The 23,202-nt window shown below is 40.1% G+C and overlaps 1 protein-coding gene across 1 annotated transcript in view; it reads left to right on the top strand.

Moving 5' to 3' along the window:
* LOC141931981 (protein spinster homolog 3-like) overlaps positions 1-21,769 on the top strand; it is a 30,302-nt gene extending 8,533 nt beyond the window's left edge. Inside the window, exons 7-12 of the mRNA XM_074844859.1 lie at positions 688-840; positions 3,914-4,103; positions 9,469-9,534; positions 17,090-17,188; positions 19,974-20,142; positions 20,642-21,769. Of these exons, the coding sequence (XP_074700960.1) occupies positions 688-840; positions 3,914-4,103; positions 9,469-9,534; positions 17,090-17,188; positions 19,974-20,141 (676 nt within the window). The 3' untranslated portion in view covers position 20,142; positions 20,642-21,769. The remainder of the gene's footprint in view (positions 1-687; positions 841-3,913; positions 4,104-9,468; positions 9,535-17,089; positions 17,189-19,973; positions 20,143-20,641) is intronic.
* Positions 21,770-23,202: the final 1,433 nt, after the last annotated feature.

Below are 23,202 nucleotides of genomic sequence, written 5' to 3'. Positions count from 1 at the left end.
TTTTATTTAGTCTTAAGATTTCATACCTCCCTATTGCCTTCAAAGGGAATTTTCTCCTAAACTATTAACTAGAAAGAGACCAGTAAAAAGTGAATTTACTCCTAGAATAGGGCAGGAGGGAACGTAAGATTTGGACAGTTTCTTACAACGTGTCTCCTTTTGTCTGAAAACTCTCTGTGCAGACTAAGAGTCCATTTTTACTTCCTCAGGTAGAGTTAAGGAGTGGTTCAGCCACTGCATCTTAACAGTTTGGAAGATCTAGATGTTACTCTCATTTATATTGGTTACACAAACAACTTAAAACCATCCTGAGGCATTTAGACTTGCACATAGAACACTTTCATTTAGCTACTAAGCCATTAAGTTCTTGCCCACTCTCCATTGTTGTAGTTCCGCTATCAAAAATTTCACAGCAATTGTTTTAGCAGAAGTTGGCAATGAAATCTGCAAGAGACCAGGACTGGGATTTAACATGAAATCAGTAGGTCTAATAGTAATTTACTGTTGAAGTTCATTGATAAAGTCTCATCAAAATTAGTATCTTCAAGGGAGTGCATTTTGATTATAAGATGCCTGAATGAATTGTTTTATTATTGCTTGAAATCCTGGATATTGCAGGTAGGCTTTCCCTTTTTCCTCACACCCCATTCTTTCTAGTATCTCACATTTCTTTCTTTTAACTTTCAGTTGGAGTTTTGTCTGGTCCTCGCTGGGTCTGACTGCCATGGCCTTTGTTACTGGAGCCCTGGGAATGTGGATGCCGCAGTTTCTTTACAGGGCTCAGGTTGTCCAGGGCACTGTATCACCATGCCTCCAAAAATCAAGCAATTCATCTAACAGGTGAGGTGTGCACGACTGTGGAAACATGCTGGGAAACACTGCACAGTGCTGAGTCAAGTTTGTTTCCAAAGGCAGAAGGTAGGATGTGACCCTCAACACTTCTCGTGAAGACAGTTGGGTGTGAATGTTAGAGTAGGTTGCTGCCAGGTATGCTGAGACACTCCTAGTTGTTTGTTTATAGTCACTCGGTTAACTGGAAAGATGCTGCCACTCTATTTAAGTAAAGTGGAAAGAAGCAGTAACAGGAACATTTGCAGGGAAAGGAGACTTCAGTTGACAATTGACTGTGCTCCCCAACCTACCTGAATACTCATTTAAGTATGTTTAGATCCTGTGTTTTGGTAACTTTCCTATTACCTTCTTGTTAGTCTGGTTTTAAAACTCCTGCTTCTATATTGGCCAGGTCATTGTGACTCCCAGCATAAAGCAAGCTCAATGAATTTGATCTAGTATCATGTTATTATGTCAAAACAGGATAATTTGGTCTTGTGAGTATCTGTCAGCAGAACTCTGCTTACAGAGGGTATCCAGACCAAGAAAGATTCATGAATAAGTATCAAATGTTGGGTGGGCAAGGGGAATTTACAACAGGAGAGGACTTCAAAATAATCATAATACAATTTTTTGGAGATCACTTTTCCCCAGCTAGGAAGAGAATATTTTTCCTTACAATGTGTTAACCGGAATAGAAAAATGTATTCAGTGTTCCTCTCGAGTCTTCACGACTGCCCTCAGTAACAGTGAGCACTGGGACACTTCTCTTCTGTGTACCAACTCCCTACCAGTGGCCTCCATACAAGTGTCCCTACCTTTCTTCTGGAGGTGTCCCAAATCCGGTTTCAGTCGCTGCCTTCATGATGGATTTCCAAGAACTAACTGCTTACTACTTTGTCTTTCCAGGCAAAGACAATTAAAGAGAAAAGCAGTAATCATACCTTGAGGCTGTCCTCTGGTAATTGGGTTCTTTTGCTTTTCTGCAATGGAATAACCGAGCCAACTCAAAAGTGGTTTCCAAGTTGTAGTGTAACTGGATAGATTGAATAGTCATCCACAAATACTTCAGTGGGGAATGCAACTGTCCTTCCACGGGTGTCACCACTGGCACATTACTTAGTAGAACTCAGGAGTCCAGCTCAGGGTAGGCAGAGAAGGCACACAGTTTAATTACTTCCTTTTTTAAGCTGAAGGTGTTAGCCTATGTTTTGTTTTCTAATCCACCTTCTGAATTATTATTCCACGGTAGTGTTGCTAGAGCAGACATGGTCTTCAGGGAAGTAAAATGGAGCACCTGATAGTTTAACCTCATGTACTGCTTCTTACAGGATGCTTTAAAAATAGCCTTGGCATAAGGTAGTGCCAGAAGCAGCATAGGGTCAGTTTTAGACTGTTATTCCAGTGGGATGCAAAGAAACGTGATATAAACAACCATGTCAGACCTGTAGCTGATGGTGCTGGAAGAACTGAGCTGCACATTCCCAGACCTGCCCAGGGGTACTTTAAGGACGTTTTCCCCTCTGGCTGTTCAGCAGTTGCAGGGTTTGTTTAAGGATCAGGGCTGTGTCACTTAGACTCACTGGAAACACAAATTCAAACAGCACCACAGCTGACTCAGGTCTCAAGCCTTTGAAGGTAGATAAATAGTATGAAGTTTTTATTCAGGTCCTTGTGCAGACACTTTTGAACAGATCAGACAGATAAGTGAGCATTCTCAGACCTTAAAACATCCCAAAGGAGCCTTTCACCAGGACTAGGCTTCTGTACTTTCCTACTCCCTGTCCATTGAACTGTGCTTGGATTTAGTTTTGGCTGTTCCCTTCCAGCTGTAGGTTTATTTCAACTTCAGTTTACAACAGAAGAATCTTCTAAACACAATTCCATGAATGCTTTGATCAACTAATGTCACTTTGGAACTTGCCTCTCCCGGACAAATCTCTAAAATAGTTATTCTGCCTAGAGACAGTCTATGTTGTCACCATCAAGCTATACTGAGTGATGGATCAGAATCCCAAAGAACTTAAAGGGAGAGTACAAATATGCTTAAAGTTTTATCTTGTATAGAAATACTTTTTTTTTTTTTCCTTGTAGAAGTATTGAGTTCTTCCTAATCAGCCAGAAAGAAATTAAAAAGTAGGTGCGCTGTAGTTTAAAGGAACAGATCATATCCTAGATGGTTACTTTGCTTTGCAGTCAGAGGAAGCTTAGGAAAATGTACAGAACTTACCATGCAGCACTCTAAAATATTTAGAAGCGCTTGTGCTCCTGTCCTCCTTTGCCTCAGGAGAATTACAATGCATTAAACAATCAGTGGCATCACTAGTCGTGTAGCAAGAGACTTGCTTTGTCATTACGATCTCCTTTGGGACAGAGAGAAAAGCATATACAGAAGTCCCTTTGGAAGCTGAATCTTCTAAGCTATTCAAACACATACTTTTAAAACAGGAACTTGTCATTCCTGGAGAACACATTTGCAGACACACAATGCTGTGTGGCATTTGACATTCTGCATTCAGAAAATATTACATGGACCTCCCTCTGGTTAACCATTCAGTATTTCAACTCTTTTGGGAAGTGGTAGATGTTTCCCATAGTCAGAGAAGCGACTCATCTCAGCTGTGCTAACTAGAGGGTTGTAATTTAGATGTATATAATTCCATGTGATAAGATCTCTTCCAAGACAGCAGATTGTGATACAGGGTTATTCCATCTGTGTTTTAGGGATGACTGAGTAGATTGGTTCACAGAGTAACCAAGATGACTGTGTCTCCTCTAAATCACTGGATGGCCAAGCCAGGTCATACTGAGAAGAGTCCTCTCTGAGCCTGGGTGCATAACACCTGCTCTGTAAATGGGCAAATACCTGCTCCACAGCATAGAGGCTCAGTTGCAGAGGCATAGCTTCAATTGAGGCTTGGGATTAAATCCATTTAGAAAGAGTGGGAGGGTCAGATCAAGTGGAATAAAATTCAAGTCCCCCAGTAAAGAGTCCTCTGAAACTAAAGGTATAAACTAACACCAATTTTTTTCCACAGTATGGTCTTACTATGCTCAACTGAATCCTTTGCTTTGTCACCAGCTTAATATTTGGAGGCATCACCATCGGGACGGGAATCTTGGGTGTCATTACTGGGGCAGAAGCTGCAAGAAGATTAAGGAAGATAAACAATAAAGCTGATCCTCTGATCTGTGCCACAAGCATGTTCATTTCTGCTCTGTGCCTCTACATATCTCTGATGGTGGCTGAGACAAACATCCTTTCCACATTTGTAAGTGCCGATCTGCTATCATTAGCAAAATGTTTTCTAAGATCCTGGGGAGATAAGGAAGGGGGAGGAGGAGGAAGGGATGGCTTTTGCAGAATTCTCTGCGATCTTCTAGACCAATAAGAGGTTTCAGTGACTTGTGACAAGGTGGCCTTACCAGCTAAGGACTGTGCATGTTGCTCTAATACTGCCTGCAGCTGCGCTCTGTCCTGTGAGAGCCATGTTGTGCATTATTTGGCCCAGGCAGTCAGAACATTATAAACTGGGCCTCAGGACCTATACAGTCCACCCACACTAAAGAAGAGAATAGTAAGCCTATGTAGTTAGCTGCAGGAAGCTAGAGTGTCCCTTATCCAAAAATGTAGTTAAAGGAAGTCTCAATCTTATGTTAATTTTTAATGCTATGTGACTAATTTAGTATTCTTACTTATTTTTGCTCTCTGAATACTTAAAGATTGGTGTACTTGTGACTGTACACTACGCACAGTTCTTGCTAAGAATAATTTAGCCATCACCTTCAAAGCCCCAAACCACTAGCTGATCTTCAAAGTCAAGCTTTTGGCAATGCAAACTGAAGTATAAATCGCTTAAATTCTGTTGTCAGTAAATGGTAAAACAGAAACTTACTAGGAACAATGAATAGTTCCAAAAATTCCCTGTGAGAGGGAGCTGAATGTAAACCTTATTTTAACTATAATCTGCTAAAGTGTTAGGGAAAGACTTCAAGCTTTTTTCCTGTGACTTCATAGACACAATTACCATGATTAACATAAATAAGAGGATCCAAGTAAAGTTAATTACAGTAATCAACAGTTCTCTGCAAAAGGGCAGTTTTGCAGTTTTTTTGCTTCTAAGAATAACACTTATTCAAAGAGATTTTCCTTCTGACTCCTCAGGAATGTGTATTCCTGTGGAAAAACGCCTTTACACCAAGGGAGAAAACAAATGGATTTGCATGTCCGACTGTGGGTACACAAAGCAAAATGTGAAATCGAAGATTATTTTTAGATTCAAAAGTGGAGATCTGAGTGCCAAAAGAATTAGCCATTTTCTTTTGCTGCTTCTCAGGTTCCCACATAGTCCTGCTCTGCAGTTCTTTTTTGTCGTTAAAGGTAGAGAGCAACAGTTCCACTTGCCAGTCTGTGTTAGATGAGTGAATCAATATATTGGTTTTGAATTACCAAAATATACCTTTTATTAGGACTGATAAAAAGGAATTTGTTTAAAATGTTTCTCCCCTTGCAAGCAGCATTCTGTTTCCAGGCAGTGTGTTATCTGGGAGGAAAGTCTGGACTGGGATATGGATAAGTGTGTTCCTGAAGTTTCTTCCCATGGGCAGACCAGTTGGTCTTTTAACCAAAGACTTTGCCATTTTGTCTTTTGTTTGATGTGCTAGATTCAGGTGTTCCAACATGTAATGTCAACAGTGTGCAGTGGTAATAAATTTTGTACATAATCTAAGCACCTGATTCTTCTAGTACTTTTACCACTACAGCTGCTTAACTGCTGCTTCTCTGGCACCAGCCGTGCCTCTCCTTGCTTTCTAAACAAGATCTGACATTAGTCATACTGGTGTGAGAATTGGAGTGGCGTGCCAGCTGCTGCATCTAATTTGAAGGTCCCACTGAAACAAATCTTCCATTTGTGTAGGACACTAGCAGGAAACTGGCTTTCCAGTCACTGTCTACTCAGGCACACTGATGTTAGCAGACCTGTCTCCATCACTTCACAGTGCAGAAGCTACTGAAGCAAAAAAGCAGACTTGCATCAGCGTGCAATTACAGTGGCTTCTGTATGGTGCTTTCCACTGTCTTGGGTGGATAATAAAAGGGAACAAGACAGGTTTAATCAGTTATGGCCAAAGCTGGAAGAAATGTTTCAAAGCACAAGAATTCTCAAGTTAACACAGAAATATGGCTGGACTTCCAAAGGTTTCTGTTGGGGTAGGTGAACTGAAATGTAATGAGATTTCTCTTCTCTCTCTGGACACCCAGTTCTTGATTTCAAAGACTGCCTTTGAAAAGACAAGAGAAAAATTACCTGGCTTCGTTATCTCAGAGCAGTCTCTGTCTAAATCTGTTCCTGTCTCCAAAACAAAATGAAATATGTGTGCTCTCTGCAGTGCAGCAGATGCTTTGGAAAGTCATGACTAGGAACCTTGGACAATAGTTGGTGTTGCGGTAACTTGAACAGACCTATCTTTGATGGTAATGCTGTCTTAACCTGCAGCTTGCCTTTGAAGGACGCATTCTGCAACTCTTGTCTCTGATACACCTGCCTGGTGTGGTTCTTTTTGAAAAAAGACAGAAATCATTGCTCACTTATGGTCCAGCCATACTGATTCCCTGATTTGTTGTTGAGGCATGTGACTGTTTAAAATCAGAATGTGTGCTTGGCACTGACATTGATTACAATCTAATTCTCTTCATATTAGCTTAGGTATGAATGTAAACAGTCATCTACAAAGCAAAATCCCCTTAAAATTTGGGACATTATTCTGGTTGTATCCTTTGGAGACCAGCTTTAAGTGTTTGTTAAAAAAGTTGGGGATCCTGGAGAAGGTGGCAGCAATAAAATACAATGCTTCACTCTTTTCTAGGTACACTTAGCAGATTAGAATGGACATGCCACAAACATGATTGGACAAATTTAATGGAAACCCTTTCTATACTAATTTAAAATAAGAACTTGAGACAGTATGAGGAATATCGAGAGATGGTAGGAACAGAAGGATGCACTTTAAATAGAGCATTGCTCTGTTGTTTTCCTGCCATCCTCAGCCCTTCTCCCTAACCAAGTACAGTACTTCCAGGATGTGTCCACCTGTTTTGAAGAAAAGAACATAAAACTCTCTTCTCTTTATTGACTACAGGGGTTTTTTTGCAGTTGGATGGCTTAGTATGCCAGCTATTCAACCATATTGCATTTATTCTGCATGAGAAAGTATAAAATTGATATTGGTTGCAGACAGAATACCTTAATAGAATCCGTAGAATGTTTTATTATCTTCCAAAGCTGTCTGGGTTAAATTTTTCTGGTGACCTTACAATTGCAATCCACACAAGATCTTAGGAAAGAAAAGAAAAGCTAACAAAGTTGGTCTTTAATGTTAACACAATTATGTATGAAATAATTATTCTCTGAAGTATGAAGCCTTAACCACTAAATATCATGTTTTCTTATCATGGATAATTTTTCATTAATTCCTATTCCTTCGGTATCTAAGTTGAGAGTATAACTTATTTCCTAAAGATGAATTTAGCTTTCTTTTCTTGCACTAGGCATGACATGCTCTTGTTCTTAGGGGCTTGTAGAGACTAAATAACTTGGAAAAAGCATGAAGAGAAAGGAGAACTGGAAAAAACACTTTAAAAGTGCTGAACATCATAAGATTCCTATAAAGGAGAACGTTTGATGTATAAAGGCAGGTAGTCATCTACTCCACTGATGGTATCTAGGAACAGTTTGGAAGTCTTCAGAACCTCCTATTCTAACTGTTGGATTTGCATCTTGTCATATGTAAAATAGCAGTCAGGATTTAAATAAATCCCTTTGTTCTTTTTCTCCTTTGTGTTTCACTTTAGCATACACTATCTTTTGCTAGCTATGGCACAACTGACAGAATTTACATAAATTCATGCCATTGTCACTGTATAGCAGGATTCAACTGCACTTCTGCATTTTTCTATAATTCCTCTGTGAGTACTACTTTGACCACTTCACAGGCTGCAGTTCTAAGTTAAGTAATAGCACATTTAAAGTTTATTTGTATGGAATCAAGGGGCAAAAGGAAAGGAAGATCCTTTATGAATTTGGGTCTTCCAAGAGAGTTCAGAGAGTATTATCTTAAGATAATAAAGGGCTAATCTTTTCTGGTGGCTGCAAGATTTGACATTGGTAGTCCTTATTGCCAGGTGGCTTGGCAAAAAGCTGAACTGTGTGATATTGCTACCCACGTTAATGAACACATTTCAGTTTGTGTTTGGCCCAACGTTCTCTAATAAAGGGTGTGTCACTTGCTTTCTAGCTAAGACTGGCATGCAGCATGGTTTTTGCAGTCTATAGGCTGTTATTGCAACAGTCATGAAACTGGAGAAGAATGATTGCATTCTGTCTCTTGCCAGGGCAAGGTCTGCCAAGGTTGTATCAGTGGAAAGACTTTGCTAGTGGGATGCATAAATCCAAGAGCTAAGACATAGTCAAGGGGTATGTGAAACAAGTGATATTTGTTATAAAACTTAAAGAAAAATAGTTATGTATGGAGATTCAGCTGCACATTAGAAAACCTATATAAAGCATTTTGAAGGAAAAGATGTTTGGATAAAGTTCTATGCTAAATATCTCTGTACTTCAAGGACCTTTTTCTCCAGACTGGTTTGGAGAGGAAAAGACATGAACAGTACAGGCAAGAAACACAGAGGAGGGAGGGGTATCATAGGAAGATGCATAATAGGTCTGGTTCTTCATAGGAGAATGTAAGCTACCCCTCTGAAAACATCTGAGAGTTTGCCACTCTGCCTTTCTTAGGACTACATTTTCATCAACCAGATGCAACATCTTGACCAAGACCTTACTGAACAAGATGCTGGCATCTGTTGTTGTAATGGATTTTATTTCCTAGGTGCCATCTGACTTTGTGACCTCTGTCACTAAATAGATTCTGCCTTCTAGAATGGCTTCAGCTTAATAGTGTAGTTTTTAATGCTTTCCTCAAGTATCGATTAGTCTGTACAGCCTGCTCAAATCTATGTCCAGGGCTAGCTGAAAGAGTTAATCTTTTCTAAGACCACAGGTGTAAGAACTGTTGGGGGCCCTTCCCCTTTTCCTGATGGCTGAGTCTCCATCTGTGATGAATTAGGGAATTCCCACAGGGCACCAAGGCTTTGAGGCTGCCTGTCTCTTGGAGTCCATTTCATCTTGGAAGTTGTGTCTCTGGAGGAGCTTTAAGAGTACTTGCACTGGTACAGAGGTGTTCTATTTGTTTCATTTGGAAACCTAAGCAAAGGGAGATCTTTGACCAGTTTTTAAACCTGTGCTGAGTGTTTCTCTTTACAGGTTCCTGCTTTCCTCCTCTTGGGTTCAGCGGTTCATTAATGTTTATTTGGGAGGGTGGTGTATGTTTCCTATTTTGGCTCTTCTGCTGAAGATTTGTGACAAAAAACAACCCACATACCTGCTGTGGTTCCTTTTCCCCCTTTAAAGATGAAGTTAGGGTTTGTAAACATAGACAGAGATGCTTCATTTATAAGTAGGTGGCTAGGCACAACAACCCTTACATCAATTAGCATAGTCAGTGAGCCTGCCTTCATCTTCACAATAAAGAAGGTCAATGCAGTGTGTACAGTCACTGCTTTCTTCTTTTTTGCAGATTTTTATTGCATTTGGAGAATTGTTTCTATCTGTAAACTGGGCTGTTGTGACAGACATACTGTTGGTAAGTGTTTGTGAAACTATTCCCTTATATTGAGTTTTTCATCTTTCCTCAACATAATATTGTTCATAAGCCTGCATCTCGGTGGCCAGAAGGACCTCCACCTCCTAGGAAGAGAAGAATGAACTCTTACTAAGAATATCTATTGTTACCCTGCTAGCATTGGGGCTGCAATCACGTGCCACAATGTACTGCCGTGCAAAGGTGCCAGTAACAATACGGGTGTGGTGGTGCAGCAGTCCGAGGTTCTTGTAAGCCCAGAAAGGAGCTGTACTGATTTGGATGAACGTGAGTGGAACTATCTAGAGCTTCCTGTACCCACACTAGTTTGGATTTTTTGTACAGCTCTGTGTTGTTGGATGTCTGCCAGAACATGGTCTGCACCAGAGAGGGTCACTTTCTGTCTATAATCGGAGATTTTCTATTTGTGCTCCAAAAGTTTGAAAAGATGATCCAAATGAGGGAAAGTCAATATTCTGTAAACTAAAGTTAGCGAATCTGTTACAGTTCATCATTCTGTGAACTATTAGCAAGTTCCCATATTCCAGAATACAGTGCAGATAAATTCCAGCACTTGCAAGTCAAATTCATAAGTGGTGCTACACTGCCAAAGCATTAGGCAAGGAGCAACGCTTATGAGACTCTTGGAGATTGCAGGACTGACACCACAAGCCTAAAGAATAGCAGTGCATTATTTAATTTGAATTCTGTCATCAGTAACTTTCTTTAAAAAGAAGTGATGTGAAAAGCACACATCTTGTGGCACAGTTAGTCTAGGTATCAACAAGCAGCTATTAATTTATTATTGCCAAGGCTTTTAGGGTTAGTAATTTTGAATGTACTTGAGTTTTCACTCAAAGGAAAAAATTAGCAACCTTTGGTTTATGCTGTAGCTCCACAGTCACTAATCAGTGTCTGTGTAAAACATGGGACAGATACTGTTGTTACTATCACTGAATTACGCAGGTCACCAGTCTTATGAAGTAGTTTGTATGATTTTTTTATTAAATCCATAGTATGAACAACCTGAATATCAGTCAAATAAGCAAGGAAATGGTCTACCTTGTTCATATCTAGTAATCAGACTGCAGAAAGCTGATTTAAGTACCAAACCCAGAGCTATTAAAATGATTGACAATCCTTTTGTTGCTACCCATGGGCATAAGACAAAGCATTTAAATTGGCACTATCATTTTCTACAAAGAGTAGAGTACTGTATCACAAATGAGACCCAGACTCTCTACTTTGGAGAATCTTCTGCTGTGGGATCACTGTGTTGCAGAACGGTGGGTGTGACTGTAACCCAGACATCTCAAGCAAGATGCTACCTGAGAGACAGAGATTGTTGAGACAAGCATGGCATGGGCAAAATGCTGATGCAGTTGGTACTGATGGAAGGCGAGTAGGGAAACTGTGTAAAGCCATCAGGACATGTGAGAGAAGACACAAAGGTCAGGGCAAAGCAGAACAGAAATCTCTGACTGTTTCCCATCCTCAGGCTAATGATGGAAAACCAGTAGCTGAAGAGATCCTAAGCAAGAGACATGTGAGCATTTTCTGTTTTATGTAACAGTTTTTCATTCCAAGGGAGCTCAAACCTATTTGCCAATTGCTACTGCAAACTCTACTGTCATAATAAATCTTTCATATAAGAACCACAGTGAATGCATTAATATGTAGCAGAACATGCACTGATGCACAATAACATGTCATAAGAGTTTAGGACAGTAAAGAAGACTTGCAGCCTGTGGCTCATGTGGAACACAGTTCCTTACGAGGCTGTCATCACTGCTTGCTACCACAGGAACTGAAAAATTTACAACTGAGGTTGCTGTCACTATGGTCTTAGTTACTCAGATGTACAACTTGCTTGGTATTCCAAACAACTAACTAAAAACAAGCGGTAGAAAAGCTGAGCAGAGATGAAAGTATCTCTATTGCAGTCTTCCATGTGAAAGTATATAGCCAAATGCTGAGCACCGTCTAGTGACAAAAGGGACTAGCTGTGAAGCACTGTAGAACACCCCCTCCACTGACTTGACCTGGCCTTGTTGACATGAGCCTGTTTATCCTCACACTTCATAGCCTGAAGAATCTTTCTTTACGTTATGATTGAGATGAAAGAATGAAACAACTTATATTTCATGGTTCTTCAACAAAACACTGCTGATATTGACTATTGTGTTACGTTCTCAGGATACTCTTTCATGGTGCTGCTTTCTACATGTCAGTTTTCTGCACTCTGGAATTTTAATTAAAAAAAAATTGCAGTTGGCATTAGTGAATTGGTTGTCTGCTTAAAACCTCAACCAGCAGCAAGAGGGTTTTGTTTCTTCTTTGACTCTCAAAGAATGGTCAGAAACAATTATCCTATGAGAAAAGAGCTGTAGCCTTGAAGCAGTGAACAGGTGCAGAAAAGCTATCACTGGTCCAAAATGAAATTTTTTATTAGCTTCTATTTCAGTTTATTTTGAAATCACTGGGTTTTTGCAACAGAACCAAGTACTATTACAATTAGAATTATTTTTACATCAGTTGAGGCACCATTGAAGGATTTTTTTAAAGTTTCTCAATTTACTTTTCTTTGAACTCCTACATCTGCATTTTAATCCTCTCCTCTGTCATTGTTAAAGAGGAGGGCAACATCACTGAGTTAGATACTGTTGTTATACAATGGGGAAAGTAAGGCAGGTGATTATTGTCAGCTCTTCCTTCAGTTCCTTTCTGAATCCAGACTGCAAAATCTGCAAGCTGCTGCACTTCCATTCAGTGCAGTCACTCAGGTCTCAGCTTGCTTGGGGAATGCTGCATCATATTGCAGCCTGCAGGAAGTCTGTCGGGAGTGTCGTTGCCATATCCTGGATCCATGTAAATCCAGAAGGGAAGGAAGCTCTTGTCTCCCGAGTGACTGACACCCCTTATTTGTATTTATTTTAGAATCTTTCAGATTAAGGTACAAGCAATATTGCATCAGTTGGCAACAAGTGGGAAGGTGAAAAGTTTGGCAGAGCAGAGCTCTGTAGTGGTGTGTTCCCCCAAGAGCAGACACTCAGTGAATGTGCTTCGGGTTGGATCTGTTGAATTCTAAATGTTACTAATTGTCTTATCAGAAAAATGATGGAATTCAGCTGAATTTGTGGATGTCTGCTCATTCAGCGGCAATCTTAGTTGGGAGTTGTGCTTCATCCTGCTGAAAATCCATGGGTTCAGTGTATCACTGCTGTTACATTGACTGAAGGGTGCCATAGATACGACAGTAATTTCTCTTTTTGTGTTGTTTCCCGTGTGAACTGGTAGGATTTCTGATAATGTGGCTGGATTTGCTAATGCAGGTTCTTATTTTGCCATGAAAATGATGTTTCTTTCTTCCCACATGACACTACTAGCCAGACAATGTAGCTAGAAATTCATTTATCCTGCGACCTGTGGAGCTGAAGACAAAGGAAGATGCTGACTGAATGATAAGGACTTTCTTCCTTTGTGGCTAATACATCAAGATGCATTGCATGTAGCAACCTTTGTGCCTCTTATTCAGCTGTAAACATGAAGGTATCTACTGTACAACTACAGTCATAATGTGCAAGTGGAGAAGTGCTGTAGCTGCTCTGCTTGCAATACGCTGCCTTACTGGGAGGCTGTACATGGAGTGTCCCTTATGAAATATGTTTGCCATCTGTGAGGTGATGGGACTCTGTCTTTTAGTTTTTTGGCAGCTAATAGTGTAGGAGATGCTGGAACTGGAAGCTAATATGGGGTTTGGGAAGGCTACCAACATGTCCCCGTCTTTGTTTGGAAGTGCCCTGGGAGGTATAAGAGCGTTCACCAGCCCGTCTGTTCCATCTGCTTTTTTAGCTGACAACTCTCTCACAGTCTGCAGGAGGATCTCTAAAACCTCCAGAGACAGTATGACAGGGTTTGAAAACGATATCTGTTTGGGGCATCCTGCTTACCTGTCAAGGCTTCTGGACTGGGATTCCTGGGAGATGACAGTGTGTAGGATGTCATTCGCATTGTTGACATGGCGTGGGTAATTGGGCAGTCACTGTGGACAGGCAGGATGCTATGGCTATTTCATAGTCCCTGTGTGTGGGAGTGTTTGGTTTCTTCTTTTTCTGCAGTGGCTTGAGCTCTTGCATATGGTTTCCATTGTGCAGAAGAACCTGAATAATAGCACAGGCAGAGTTGGTATGAGCCTCGTAACTACAGGAAATGTCCTATCCTTCTCTTCCATTTTTCTTGTTACAGCTTTGTTCCATGTGTCTCTTGTAGTTACAGATATATTAAATAAATGTGGTATGGAAGTGGTGCAGGGCACTGAGAGAGCGAAAGTGCATTTATCTTTCCTCATGCCTGCAGCGCGCACAATATATTAAGTGCATAACAATATTTGATTTGTATTTCTCAAACACAGCCTGTCATTATCAATAAAAGAAAAGAAATCTGAGTCTAGGACAGATGACATGATATCCTTGGAGAGCCAAGAGCTGTCAGTCTCCAGTCTGGTACAGTCTGTCATAGCAAGGTCTACTTCCCAAGCTCAGAGTTTTCTACTGTAGACTCTTTATCTCTCTTCCTGTACAAGAACCTGTTCCCAAAGTGCAGCTGCTCAACTGGTACTCCAGGCAGGTTCTGAGAGAAAACAGAACTTGGGTAGACTGAACACCCTCAGGCTAGGCCAAAGTGTGCCATGACCACAGTGAGGAGGAGCTGTTGGACTGTTCCTCCATCTCATGGATGACAAGGATTTCAGCTTCCAGATCAGCCAGTCTCACATGACTGTTCTTAGGCTGGCAGGGGTCTGGATGCAGTGTGACAGCAACAGGACATTAAAGTGCTTTTCTGTAACTCTGAAGAGATCTCCAAGACATCCCTGTTTTAATATTTATTACTGTTGAAGCACTCTATCTAAATTTTCCTAATGAAAAATAAATGTTCCATCCATGTTAGAAATATCTACTTTGGAGACACTAGGAATGGAAAGGGATACAAGCTAGCTGTATGTGTACAAAGTAAGGAAGGAGGTTATGTCTTTTAATAAAACCACATTGTACAGAGTACTCTTACTAGGTGCAAAGATGCTGGTTTAAGATATTGAGTGATTTGTGTATCCAAGTTTGTGGCCATTTCTGGCTCAGAGGGGCACTGCCAGTGTGGACTGGTTTTCTACTGAAACTGGTTGCAATATGGTGTAAGCAGGACCAAAAGGCTCCCACTGAATGGAATTAATTATGTGAGCTCTTGAGAAACTCCCTCTCTGAACATAGGAAATTTGGCTGTAAGAAAAAGGACATCACTGCTGTGTTTCTGGCATTCCAGCAGGGTGTAAGGCATGTTACTGCTTAGAAAACCCTGGCTACAAGAAGGGTTTACTAGGCAGAGATAAAAGGACAGATAGCCAAGTTGGCTATAATTTTTGCTAATTGTGTTGGGGAAATCTGTATGTTTTCTTTCTCATTTTAGATCAAATGCTCTGTTAAATCTAAATGGGATTCATAGCCTCACTTCCTAAGGAAACAAGACTTACTACAGTCTGTGTCTGCTTTCTCTTTAAGTTTTGAAACCATGGATTTCAACCAAGTTTGATAAAGAGTTTGAGACCTTGGGAAGACCTGAGTTCATACAAGCCTTGTGAAAATAGGTGACCTTGCTGAGAAAAATGATCCAGATTGGCACCCCCCAGAAGAGCTTCATTTTAGGGAAAGACTCTGCAGCACATCCATCTTGTCAAACATTAGAGAAAATGGTAGAAGGATGTTTGTGAGAGAGAGACATACAGCATGAAAACCATAGCAATGGAAAAAGCTTGGCATGATACTTAAATTACAAGATGTAAATCATGATTACTCTATGAATGGGTTTTTATCAAAATAACATTTTTAGGTGTTTTGAATCTATGTGGCCCAATCTTCATACCAAGAATGTATGTCATGCTAGCTCCTGCAGATGGGGGGCTGCAAGAGGGAAAGGAATGCAGTGCTACAGCATCCTCTGTCAAACCACCCCTGAATGCAAACCATTACATTAATATAGCTTATTGTCCTTCCCGTTTCTGCATCCATGCTATGGCTTTGAAGTTTCAGTGTAGTTAAAATGCTGTAACTTACTGGTATGTATAGGTCCTGACTGCATGTGGCACTGAAGTATTTTTTGCTCTTATTCTCACAAGAGTAATAAACCTTGGTGTCTTGGACTTACCCACCTGTTTTAATGTCCATTAATGCAGTTCCACTCACCCTAAAGAAGTGACATTAATGTTGCTACTGTGATATAGCTACATCTTAGTGGTAGGTAAATATTTTTTTCTCTAATATTCTGAGGCCTCTTTAAACACAAAGAATGATAATAAAACTCTAAATCAAATGTGAAAGCAGGATCTTTTATTTTTTTTCTTCTAAACCCAACTTGCCGTGCATGTTAGTGTTTCCTTGAAGGTGGCTCTAGAGCCACAATATGGGTTGTAAACCTTGAGTTTGTCTCTTGGTAAAACACCAGTCACCCTATTAATTAGTGCTTGAGACACTCTAAGTGATGTTCAGATCAGTTTCCCAAAAAATAAGATTGGGGAATAGAGGACTGGGAGAATATTAAGCATTTTGTCTCTGCTATGAGCAAGTGGTTGGAAAACAAAGGTATGAAGGTTTAAAATTGCTTCTGTCTCATTCTGCCTTTGAATGCTTTTTGTGTAAATGTATTCTTGAAAGAGAGAAACACAAATTGCATAGAATCATTCTGTACTTCTTCAGGCACAGTCGATCTTTAGTAGCACAGACATAAAGCCCTTATTACCCCAAAATTACTACATTTCATTTTAAAAAATAGTTCTAATCTATGTTATGCTTTGCCGTGTTCTGGATGTGCACCACATCTTCTTCTCCAACTAGTTATTTAAGCTGTGTGCACTCAAAAGCATAATCATTTTGAGGTGATGCTACCAGAGTAGCTATATCTCAGGTGCTATCTGGTTATAAGCAACAAACTTCTGCCGTCAAAGCTGTCATCAGAGCACCATCAGGCACCTTCTGGTCTGACAGGCTGGGTCCCCTCCCTCTGTCTTCATGTGGTCTGCAAGGTCTCAGCTGACATCCTTTATAGTGATGGCAGATATTTCAAATTCCAGGTACCCCAGTTTCCCCCCAGACCATGCCTGCTGACACAGTGCCATAAGGGATTTTTCTCAGAGGCTGTCAGTGCTGCATCTCCTTATTGGTAAATCAGTATGACTGCAAGGCTGGAGGTTTCTGCTAGTTGCATGGCCAAGTAAATCTGTACAAGCTGCTGTGAGTCTACAAATGGAGGCAGGAAAGTCATATTTTTTCTACTCCATTGTCATGCCGCCGTGTGTGTTGCTTTCTTGAATGGTTTTTTTCCTCAACAAAACATCCAGTGTACTCTTTTGCTCGGAATAACTTCTCTGGCTCCAAACTTGTAACCAGTGTTTGAATATGAAATACATAAAAATTAATATATTCATCTCTCTAGGCTGTTATATCAGTAGCTGACCATTCATGACATTCATTCTGTTAATATTCATTCTCTTGTGGGTTGTGTTTTGTTTCAGTATGTGGTGACACCAAGACGACAGTCTACAGCTATTGCCCTGCAGATTTTGGTGAGCCATCTGCTGGGAGATGCAGGCAGCCCATATCTCATTGGGATTGTAAGTGAATCTTCTGCTTATTGAGCTTTCCATAGAGTAAAACTTCTAGAAACTGAAAGACAGACACTTACAGAATTGTAGGCACTTCCTGGTCCAAAACTAGAAATTATTCAAATTGGTGGCCTTGATACTAGAATACAGACATTTTTCTAACCATTTTTACTTGCATGCAACTTCTGGTCCTGTGACACTGCAGGTATGTAGAAGATAATCCTACACCTTTAGGTGTGAGTAGTTCCATGCAGTGTGTAGAAATTTATTTTGATTCTGAATTTGCAAACTCATAAATTATGAAGGCATACATTTTTCCAAAGATTGTGTTATGGGTATTGTACTTGGATTTAAGCACTTTCTGCTAAGTTTGTGAGGAGTTTCATGGAACTTAATCAAATACCATAAAACCTAAACTCCTAGTTCAGATCTTGAGGTTTGGAATCTTGCAATTAGTCAATGGTCTCTTGAAAATGAGAACAAGAGTGACTGCAATGGTTGCCTTTTGATACTACTTGGCATTCAAAGCTCTGGTTTCAAATGACCTTAACCTTGGATTCCCATATTGCTTGAGACCTGGTTTCTCTGCCCTTCCTACATTTACTTAATCTTAGGTGCTTCTGGACAAAGCAGCCTAGTCCTCTTTTCTCCTTGCTGTTCATTTGTTTTATTTCCAGTGGATGATATGTGTCACTGTTGTTTCCTTCCTTCATTATTTTTGATTTAAGACACAGTAATTCTGCACACAGTAGCTAAACAATTGCCCACTTTGATTTTTCTGCTTTACTGGACATGGGAGAGAGAGTGAGTTGTTGTTGTTTTAAAGTTTTGATTATATGGAAGTTTACTTTAAGATGTTCACCTCAGGAATATCTGTTCTTTCTTTGTCACGTGTTAACAGTGTTAGGGTTAGACAGGGCCAGACAGAAATGCCCGAGTGAGCTGTGCCTGCATGCACAGCTGCTGCTGGTCCAGCCAGACAGGAGATCCCCCTTGTCCTGGGTGAAAAGCAGAGTCTCAGCTGTGTCATGTAGCTGGCAGAGAAGACAGCCTGCTCTCACTGAGAGATTCCTCCTGCTGGCTCTCTTTTTTTTGGCAAGTGAAGACACCACTTTGCTCATTGGTGTGTATTATGAAACTCTTGCCCTCTCACTGATGGGGCTGTATGGATGGGGGAACATAATAACCGACATCCCTGTGTCATGAAAAATGGCTGAAATGATATGCAAAAATGGGAGGTATCTTAAAAGCTGAAATATGTCTGGTGCATTCTTCCTTTGACTACTCTATTGATTTATGCTTCCTGCCTGAAAGACTAAAATGTCTGTAGCTCTTACCCACTGTTCTTTGCCATCTTTGAGGCACAGGCAGAACTGAGGCTTCCTGCTGGATGTGGCTGCATCCTGCTAGTAACTGTGTGCAGAATACTTCTTATGCAGTACCTTGCATGCAGTTGCCCTAAATAGCAGCTGATCGAAAAGTGTGAAGACAAAAAAAGCTTATCCAGATGAGATTAACCTCAGGTAACCTTGCTACTTTGCAAAGAACAGAGACAATAAATCCAGGAATAGAACTATTGTATGTCCAAGTGGGGTCCTGTGCTAAGACCACAACATTGTCTTCTGGAATGCTTCTGTGAACCAATACACCAACACTGCCCATGTCTGCTGTTGATTAAACACCAGATCTTCTGCATTCATGTCTCGCTGTTGTTTACTAACCTGCTTCAGCTAATCCTTTAGCTTAAAAACTGGATGGAGAGTCAGGGAACAGTCTTCTTCAGAGTCTGTTTTTCCCCCTTCTGCGCTCCAGAGATTTCTTACTAAGCATTTAAAAATTAAATACACTAAGTTTGTATTTTGACCATTATGCTTGCTGTAGTCCCTAGGTGCCCATTTAAAGTTGATCTTGCTCTTATCTGCCTAAACTGTCATAAATAATCATACTAAATCCAGCAAAGGTTGAAGAGTCTCATATTTATGTATTTCAAGTCACATAGTGTATTCTAACCATCAAGAACAAATGAGGGAATAAAAATGACTGCATTCAACATTCATCTTTTTGTTTATGCTAAGAAGAGATTTTAAATTCCTGGGTTGTATTGAATCTTAGTGAATTTCTTTAAATACAGCTTTTCTTTCTGTCTACAAAAATAAAATTCATGTGTATCATTTATAGCTTTTACAACCTCATCCTTCAGCCAGTGCACAAAGCAGCTGCCTGGTATCTTCTTCTTCCCAGTTCCTCATAATGTCACTCCATGATTCCTCAAATGCCTTTGGCTCAAAAGCAGACTCCACTCCTGTGTCAAATTAATTTCCAGCTCTTCCTTTTTAATGAGTGTTGCTGCTTGTGCCTGAATTGATGCTAGCCCCCTGTTTCTATCAATTTGATGCTGATTAGGGAGGTATAAAGTTATGGAATAACATCAAGAAATGATAAAGGTCATTGCCAAATGTCTGTCCTGTGCTAACTATCTGGAGATGAGCTAGAAAATGGTAAAATGAGTTAATGCTTACCAAACATTATAAACATTGGTTGCAGTATTTCCTTATCTTGTGACTGGAGGAACTGAAAGTATAAAAGAACATGAGATACCTTGACCAAATGGAAGCTGGACAGCAGTGAAGTACAGGTGTATTGGGTACTGTGTTTGACAAACTTTGGTAGCAAGCTTTCCTCCCTATCTGCCTGGTTTCATACTTTTCAAGGACCACACTGTAAACAGTCTGTTTAAACCAAGAGAGGAGGATGATGCTATCCCAGATTAATGACAGTCTTGTTCACTCCCTAGATCTCCAATGCTATCCAGGCCAAGAATGCTTGCTCATTCCAGTGGAGTTTCTGGAGCCTGCAGTACAGCTTTATAGTGTGTGCTTTTGTTGGTGTCTTTGGAGGAGGTTTTTTCCTCCTGACATCTTTCTACATTGAGGAAGATCGTAAAGAAGCGGAGAGGCTTTGAGGTTTCTATATGTCTTTATAACTTTTAAACAAGTATCTGATTGCTTTTCTGTTTTTACACTAGCCATGATATTGGCTCTGTAAAGTTAAAACACAAATGTCTGCATTATGTTAATACCACATTAGTTTCTGTAAAGGCAAAATCCCAGCAAAGTCTGAGATTAAACAAACCTCCCATATTTAGCAAAATAGACTGCAGAACACTCAAGGATCAGGGAAGTGCTACTAGTGACACCTTCAAAATGCTGCAGTATATGGAGGTAAAAAAACAGCTTTACTGTAATGCACCATTACAGACTTCATGGAAGGGAAGGTGGTTCTTTTTCTACTCTGGTCTTTCTGAGCCCAGTAGAACCAGTCCTAGCTCTCTGTAATAAGTCTTCCTCTTCCCTGAAAGAAGTCATATTCAAAGTGTAAAAGACTTAAAGAAAACCTGTTGAATTGGACAGAACATTGTCCTAAATCACTGAGATTCTTACAACTTCCTTCTTGGTTTTCTAGGTACCAGAAATGAACGCTGTCTTTCAAGTGAAGATTAACTCTGGGGCAAGATTTGCAAAGAAGAAAATAATATCCTCCCCTTTTTCTTTCCTTTTTGCTTAATGAGATACAGCTAGAGAAAAGGCCAAATAACAATTCCTCCATATGGCCGAAAATCCTGCATACTGACTTTTTTGGATGCTTTTGACTGTGAGTCAAAAATTTCTACTGCATTGGCATATGGCAACCCTCCCCCATCTGCAAAACAGGCACGAGTATTCTGTGGAGCTGGGGAGCTCCAGAAGGCAGTGTATAGAGCTGTCACAGGCACAACTGCTAACCTAAACAAGACAGTAGCGTTTAAGGCAGAATGTCTCGTGGAGATTAGGAAGGGAGGCCTATGAATTCTCAGCAGGATAAGATGTGCCTATAAAATTTGGAAAATGTAGATAGTACAAAAAGTGTTTTCAGTTGTCTGAAATGACCAAGAGAGGCAGAAACTATCGAAGTCAGTGTCAGATTTAAGAGTGGAGGGTTGTGATAATTTTATATGTAACATGTTAATGGCCTCTTTCTAATCCTTTGAGGCTCTTCAGTGTATCCTCAGGCCTTGGGTATCTCCTCTCATGAGTGAACAGTAGTAGCTGTAAAACCACTTAAATATAACTATCCATTTGAGCTCTTATCTCTGAAGTGCATAAGACTTTGGATGTGGTGTGTATTGTCATAATATCATGCCAGGTGCCAAACAGGACATGATTAGTAGCCAACTTTCATTGTTTGATGTGGTGTAGTTCCCAGCAGTACCTTAAAGCCAAAGCCCAAGGAAGATATTAGCAAGTGAATTGTGAAGTATTATGAATCTTGACTGATTCTCCCAGGAAATCATAAGGATCATGAAGCACAATATTCCTGTAATGACTGTGAATATCTAATGTCATTATAAACAGCATAATTCAGCAACTGCAGGGTTTTGTTCCTCCCTCTCTTTCCCTCATGTTTAAAAAATCTGTTCTGAAACCTGTCTTAAACCCAGGTAGTGAAATTTGGCCAGAACTTATGCCATTATGGGAAATAATAGAGAAACTTTCTTGTGATACTCAGTAAGAGTATAATAATTGTCTTTAAAATAAAAGTCGTTATTCTGAAGGACTGAGCAAATTTTTCTGGTTGTGAAAAATAGCCAAAGCCATTATATCACTGACTTTTTGGAAATGCATGTTGTGCCAGAGAACCCCTGTCCAACAAGGGATTTTTACTATTGGATATGGACGCATCAGCTTGTAGAGGTCCCCAGGGCTCATCTTAACATTTTCAGGCTATATTTTAAGCTACCTGGTAGCAGTGTTTGAATTGAAACCTCTTGCTTCTATTTGGCAGACCTGGTGAAATTTGTAGCATTTGTCTTCCAGCTAGAGGGAGAACAATTCACTTTGCACCAATGCCTCAGTGTAGGATGAAATTGAGAGGTCTAGAAAGATTCTTTAAGGCCTTCTCAACTCACTGCACACTTGAGGTTGGACTTGCAAGATCCTGAGATTCATCTGGTACACTGTTACTGTACCACATGTACTGTTTGATGATATCCACATGGCTCTGGCAAACAGCTGCTTTGTCAAAAAGTTAAATTCTGATGTGAGGTGAAATTCACCCACGCAATATATTGTACAGCAGTACCTCCACTAGAAACCATTTAATGTTACATCACTTTACGCCCAGAAACTGATAGAAGAGTTCTGTGACAAGTACACATCAGTATTTGAGGCCATAAAATTATTTTGACTTTGTTTAATCCTACGATGTTTGCTGGTGACAACAGTGCGAGATCTTTCCTTAGTATTTTATCAGGATTTCTCAGAAGCTGCACATAAGCATGTCACCATAAAGATTTGCATTGTGCTTCAAGTCTTTTGTACACAATATATAGACACGTATATTATGTACAGCCTATTTCTGAAATTTTCTGGGAACATTAGTATTAGGTAATGATTTGGTTTTGGTAAAGAAATCTAAGTATCAGGTAACCTGATACTCTGAAAGGTGTTGAGCTTGGATTTACAGAGCTCTGAGGATCAGTAATAGAATCACAAGATTCTACCTCTGTTGGCAAACTCTAGAGATTAATTTTGCAACTGCTAAAATCATTGACAGCTGCAAAACAGATGCCCCCAACACCACAGCTGATTCCTTGAAACTCAGGCAGACAGGCCAAGATCTTGAGCGTAGTTTTACCCATTATTCAGCTATGGGAGGATTTAAGCAGCTTGATAGTACTTCTGTATTGGTATGTTCATGATTTACCCTGTAAACAGATGATCTATTTATCACTTTTATTAAGTCAGCATTAAATTCTTCTTAGAAAAAATAAAATCAGAAAATGTATCTGGAATACTGCGGAGGCATGCATTTGACATATGAGCAAGAGATGCCAAATGCTGTTCTGTAGATGGTACATGAAGTCCGTGACAAACTCATTCCTACTCCTACTCTTATCTCCTTTGTGAAAATCAGTGCCTAGAAATTAGCAGGATCATGCTGACTAGTTCAATTCCATCTTTCAAAATGCTCCTCTCTTTTCTTTG

This window comes from Strix aluco, chromosome 19 (genome assembly GCF_031877795.1).
Source record: "Strix aluco isolate bStrAlu1 chromosome 19, bStrAlu1.hap1, whole genome shotgun sequence".
NCBI lineage: Eukaryota > Metazoa > Chordata > Aves > Strigiformes > Strigidae > Strix > Strix aluco.
This window is presented reverse-complemented; position numbering and strand designations above follow the sequence as displayed.